This window comes from Gloeophyllum trabeum (genome assembly GCF_000344685.1).
Source record: "Gloeophyllum trabeum ATCC 11539 unplaced genomic scaffold GLOTRscaffold_00010, whole genome shotgun sequence".
Classification (NCBI taxonomy): domain Eukaryota; kingdom Fungi; phylum Basidiomycota; class Agaricomycetes; order Gloeophyllales; family Gloeophyllaceae; genus Gloeophyllum; species Gloeophyllum trabeum.
This window is the reverse complement of record NW_006920419.1, coordinates 1,517,009-1,523,008: the sequence shown is the minus strand read 5'-3', so window position 1 is coordinate 1,523,008 and position 6,000 is coordinate 1,517,009. Positions and strand designations below refer to the sequence as shown.

At 52.5% G+C, this 6,000-nt stretch overlaps 2 protein-coding genes across 2 annotated transcripts; one reads left to right on the top strand and one right to left on the bottom strand.

The window, feature by feature from the left end:
* Positions 1-453: 453 nt before the first annotated feature.
* GLOTRDRAFT_131163 (uncharacterized protein) lies at positions 454-1,981 on the bottom strand (the record flags this gene model as incomplete). The annotated part of the gene is made up of 2 exons (XM_007869919.1): positions 454-1,425; positions 1,475-1,981. The coding sequence occupies 2 exons, from the start codon at positions 1,979-1,981 to the stop codon at positions 454-456; spliced, it is 1,479 nt and encodes a 492-aa protein (XP_007868110.1).
* A 1,998-nt stretch (positions 1,982-3,979) lies between these two features.
* GLOTRDRAFT_131162 (uncharacterized protein) lies at positions 3,980-4,760 on the top strand (the record flags this gene model as incomplete). The annotated part of the gene is made up of 2 exons (XM_007869918.1): positions 3,980-4,376; positions 4,438-4,760. 2 exons carry the CDS (start codon positions 3,980-3,982, stop codon positions 4,758-4,760), a joined length of 720 nt encoding a protein of 239 aa, XP_007868109.1.
* Positions 4,761-6,000: the final 1,240 nt, after the last annotated feature.

Below are 6,000 nucleotides of genomic sequence, written 5' to 3'. Positions count from 1 at the left end.
TTCCTCGTCATGGTGTATGCTACCGTTTCTTGGTCGCCCGCGCGGACTGTATATTATCATCGTCATCGCTATCGTCTTGTCTCGCATTCCGATTGCTTTCTTGTTGCTTTCCCGATTACTCGGACGTTAGCTTAATATGGCATAATTATGACCGAGCGGTCATTGTAATATTCAAGCACCTAGTGCTATTATACCCAACCTCTACACTCGTTGAATATGATTGTCTCTTCGGCCCCAGTGATTACCGTGCCCTCGCTCTAAGAGGGGAGGATGTAAGGGGAAGCGCCCATGTGGCGCGTGTTTGAGTATGTTTGGTCGCGACGCGACTTAGAAGGAAGTTTGGATATACGTAGCTTAGCAGACAACTACTACCTTCTACTCTAAGGAATACTCCTGTACTCGTGTATCTGTTCGCAATACGACGAGGGTTCACTTAGCCCCGGTGTGTGATAGCTACATACTGTACTGACGTTTTCCTACATCATCTGCCCACTGATCCTTGACCACGAGAAACTCTTTCTCTCCGCTGCCCACCTTCTTCGCGATCCACACGCGAGTGCCTCGGCCCACGATAGATTTACTACAAAATATGGGGCGTCCCAAAGTGAGAACGGTATGGAAAGCGCCCGCGTCCTCCTTCGACCGTATAGTCATCCGGCTGCTTTCGCTGAGCAGCGTCAAGCCTCCGCGCAGGCCTTTGTACGGCCCTTCAAAAAGACCGAGCCTCAATGCCTCCTGATACGACCGTTCCACCAAGGTACGTTCGGCGGGGTCCACGACGGGCATGCATGCGGAGGTGTCTAGCCCACTGTTGGCATAATTGGCAAGTCCGATAATGAACTCCACCAGTGGCTTCGGGTCGTCTTTGTATCGAATGCAGTGGGAAACCATGACGGAAGATCTGTCCCATCGAAAAAGCCGAGCCACGTCACCGAAGATACCGATCGCGAGAAGGAATGTACGTGGCACGTTGCGAAAAGCGATTGCGGCATATTCTTGAATTTGGTTCCATGTATCCACCTGCTCCTCGGTTCTCTGCGAAGCCTCGTTAGCAGTCAGGTCCTCCTGGTAGAAGGGATCGGCCTTCTCCGACGCCTTCACTTCGACAAATCCTAGCCCACAGCCCCAGTAGTCGTCCACTAGTTCCTCCTGAGTTCTCGGAGGCTTGGGGCGCCTCGATTCCTTCTCTTTCCCTTTGCCCTTCGCTTCGCCTTTCGTCTTCACCTTTCCTGACATTTTCTTCGAGTTGACCACACTCTCGCCCTCGTCGTCGGACTCAGACAGCCTCCGTAATATGCAAATATCGGGCGTGGATCGATACCCACCTTGCATTTCTGCAGGTCGAGTATCGGCAATGTTGCGGAATTCGATGGGCAACACACTCTTTGGAACTGCTTTGTTGGTAATAGAAGTAAAGCACTCAACCTATGATAGCGGTCGATATAGGTGCAGATGGAACCCAAGCATGACTTACCAGTGGGTCGTACATAGACCTCTCACACAGTTTACCGGATGATCGCAAGCCCGGCCTGACACCGTTGAGCATATCCTGGAAAGACTTCTTCATGACCGACTTCATGGCGGCAAAGCGGTGCCCAGGGAAACAGCCCTCGTATAGAAAGTACTTTAGTGGAAGAGGGCCGTACAGATGATCGCTCCCTTCTATTCCTGCGATGCGGCGGTGCTCGGACTGATTGAGAGGTACGTTTGCATGCATCATTCGAGATTGAAGATAACCATTGCCCCCAGAGGCAATAGAAGCAGATGTTGCGGGTTTATCAACCCGATTATAGTGGCGAATAGCGTTTCGACCAGCGGGGTCAGATTCGTATTTGACAGCAGGGACATCAGCACGGTCAGTGCGAGGAGTTTTGTCATCACCGCGAGCGTTAGGGGCCGGAGTTGGTCCACGGGCAAGCAGAGACGTTTCAGCAGCAGCAGGGGGACCCATGTCGCCCGGTGTAATTTGACGAGAGCCCATAGCAAGGAGAGCAATATCGTGAGTCGCAAGTAGGAGAGAATGTGGCAAGACTTACGTCCGGACGATGTTGAACCACACGCTTAAATGTTCCCATAGTTTGCTTTATGGTGGTACTATTTGGCTACGGTTTAAATCCTTGTTTGTACACTGATGTGGCTCGTTGGACCTGGTGGCGAAGGAACAAGGGAGTTACCAAATTTAGCACGCATTGCGACTTAGTCACGCCCTGTAAGTCACAGCATGACAGGGACGAACTGTCACGCAGGTGAGAGTGTCCTAGCAGCGTCCTACTAGCTATCATATTGTTGTATAGTCATTCCTCGCCGCAATATCTAGTTGACTGCAATATATAAGGGGTATGGACAAAGGCATAATCTCCCCCCGAATATTTCACACGCATTAAATAAGTTGCTCAGCAAGGGAAAAAAAACAGACGGATAGAGCAGGCACCCATTGTGTATTTCCCGTAGAAGGGTCATGATCAGAGGATACACAAGGAGGGAACATAAGCATGCAGTCTAGAAAGGTCGTCGGTGTGAAGAATATGATACTCAGTGAGCAAGCGGCTGTTTGAACTACATGGTTCAGATGAATTGTAAGGATCCGTACAACCTGGGACTGGAACATAGATCTGCTAATTAGGGTAAGACAACAGTAATTATATCCAATGGACGCGATTATGCACGAGAAAGGCATGGGAATAATTCATCCAGTCTTGAGTGGGCTTACTGAACCCTGGACTACTCTACGTGTAGCCGAATGCTGGATATAGGAAGATCGCCCAAGAAGCCGCGGGGAAAAAGAGTAAAGCTGGGGAGGCACTGTAAGTAAGGATGGACTTAATGCATTGTTGGCTCTTGGATCCACGTCCAAATTGGCAGAAACGGCAGAAACGGCAGAAACGGGACCAATGACGCGAATGAAGAAGTCAGGAGCTTGGTGAGTCCCCCTCCGAGGCAGCCATCTATGCCACGAGCCTCTTGATTTGATAAGTTGAGAAGGGCGCCGAAAGCGGAAAAGTTGAATCAGTTCTTCCTTCTCTCGGCCTCGCTATGGTCGTTCTGATAATATACTTTACCTCTGCCTGTTGTATCCACCTGACGTTACCGTCTTCATGAGTTTTGAATTCGGAATTGCCGCAACATCCATGGAGAGTCGCTCGGCCATGGGCATGGTCTAGGGGCAGCGGAAGCCAAAACAAGCAGATTTGAAGCCAGGAGAATTGATATGTGTCCAAGGTGATTGAAGCCCGCGGTGCTCACGTCATTTAAACCACGGCAGAGATGAGCGAGCGACTCTAACGAAGCCTGCACAGAGTAACATGAAATAAGAGGGCGAGGGACAATCCCAAGACTATTCGGAGCGTAACGGGATTCTGGGGGGTGTACGGCGATTAGCGAACGACACTTTGCATCCAAGCAGCGTGTACTTGGCGTGGTGAGCAAGTGCCACCTGATCGAGAATAGGCCATAATGCGTCCACCATCGATAGGTACACCCGGCGAGACGATTCCATCAGCAGAGAACCCAAGCTTGAGACGCACGGAGTGTCACCTTCGCTTCCGGCCAGTAAATAGAACGCAACAAACGCGAAGTGTGAGACCCACTTGACCGTAAATTTCCGGCTTCTGTTAGACATGCGATGCAGGAAGACAACCAGGAGTATAATGTGAGAAATGTATACTATCTTGCTCTAAGTGATGGAAGGCTCAGCAGGCTTCGCGTAGGAAAGCCAGAGTGGACAACGATTTGGCTGGGACAGTCGAAGTCCACACCTGGGGTTGGTTCTCTCGCCTGCTCATGCCGCGAAATGCATCAGCTCGTATGACAAGTTATTGTGGGTCGGTCAGGATCAGAAAACGAGCATTGACCAGCAGCAGTCCCGAACACTATCTCAGATTAACAAAATCGTCAAGTTCGACATGCTCCATTGGCTTCGCCCGGTCCACAGGTCGAAACCGAATCTTCCGAGCAGAAGCTGCCGCTACCAGCACATCACATGCAGCATCCCGTACAAGATACTACATATAATGAGCAGGGAGCACCTGCAACCGACGGAGGCCCGAGGGCCACCGGCGGATTCCTTCGCCGGCCTCGCCATCGAGATGGGCGAGCCCCGCGCGACGACTTCGAGCGCGAAATCTACACCGAAGTCCTCGCGCGCGCCTACGCCCAAATCCTCGCCCGGGAGAACCTCGAGTCCGACCTGGAAGAACGAGGCATCGAGCTCTCGCACATCGAAGGTGACGGCGCGCTCAAGCCGCGCATGGGCAACATGTGGGCGCTCGAGCACGACGCCTACCAGGCGGTGTACGCAAACGCATTTGCCCAGTTCCTGGCTCAGGAGGCGTTCGAGGAGGAGGAGGCGGAGGGATTCAGACGAGGAGGACCGGCTGGTGGACCACATGGACCAGGACTGGAAGGACCAGATTCGGCGTCCGCGACGCGTCGTCGAAGAGGTCGAGTTCGCCGATGGGTCGGCTATGGACATCTCGTTCCATGGAACGGTAGACCCTATGGAGTGCGAGGTGGCCGAGGGTCCTGCTGGCATGCCGGTGTCGATTCTCGCAGGACTTGACCACGTCGACGAGGAGCCGATGGATGTCGACTTACCCCATGAAGCTGACGACGTCGGTGACATCGACATCCACGACGCGTCGATGACGTCGATGGCCCCTTTCGACTTTGCCCAGCCTGCCCATCCCTTACACGGTATACTCGGCGCATTTGGCAACATCAGCCTGTGGTCAAACGACGAAGTGGACGCGCACCTTGACTGATGAGGCGGTGCGAGGATCGTCGAGGGTGTAAGATATGATATGGACGTACTTGTGTTGCGCGCTGCTGCTCCTGGCTTGTTCTTTCACGTCATACTCATGTTCTGGGATGTATAGAGTTGTTCGGGCATGTTTCTCTTCAGGTCATGTATGAGGCTGATACAAATAGTTTGCTCTATCATGGTGTAAATATGAGTGTCAGTAGTACGCACCCCAAACACCAATGGAACGTACTTGCTTCGTTTGCGGCGGATGGACCAGGAGGTATCCGCCTCGTGTCAAAGAGCAGCGGACGTCCCAACGACTCTCGACGTTCGAACCTCTCTCCGCTCTGTATATAGCCAACTTCACAGGTTATGTCGGGATAGATAATGTCCGGAGTTGCGCACCGCGTACCGGCGTTGCAGTGATGGCGTCTACCACGGGAAAAAATCCATACCATAGTCCTTCCCTGCGCACCCGTGTTTTATAGAGGGAGACCGGAACCACGTGGTGGGAGCGAGCACCCGGCTTTGCAAGAGATGGCAATCAGTCACATGGCCCAGTGAATAGAACTGAGATATCGGTAAGCGATCGATGTGCTTCGCGTGGTCCTGAGATTCGCCGTGTAACACGAATGTGAAGATTTGCCCAGCTTTGTACGGACTGGACTGTCAGAGTGGACACTTGCCAGGGATCATCACTCCGTCGTGAACATCGCGGCAACACTATGCACATCACTCTGAGTACTCTGGGGACTGAGGCGACGAACCGCGTGACAAAGAGCAAGGCCCGGGTAGATCTCGGGTGAGGCGAGATCGTGACGAATTTAGTCTTAAACGGACGAACGGTCAAACGATACAAGAAAGTCCAAGGAAGGAGCACTCGCCATGCACCGTCAGATATTTCAACGTGGTGACGTTAGCGGGCAGACACAACACTCACTCACACATCCCACCGCTTGGGGGAGCAAATTGACGAACATCCAGCAAAGGGGAGTCGAAGAGCAAGCTAGCCAAGGGAAGAGAATATCGACACCCCATCGAGGGTGGAGGCTGCGCATACTATAACATGGATCATTCATGAAAGACTATTGGGCGGTACTTCAATGGCATCACCAATATTGGTCCGTCGTGGACGCGATGACAATATCGAAGATTTCTGTAAACTTGAGGCAACGAACCACATAGTCTGTGGAAGGTGTTCTGAGCCGATGCGGGGCCGGGAGGGGATAATCGGGCACGATTGAGGATCGTGAGCGGTG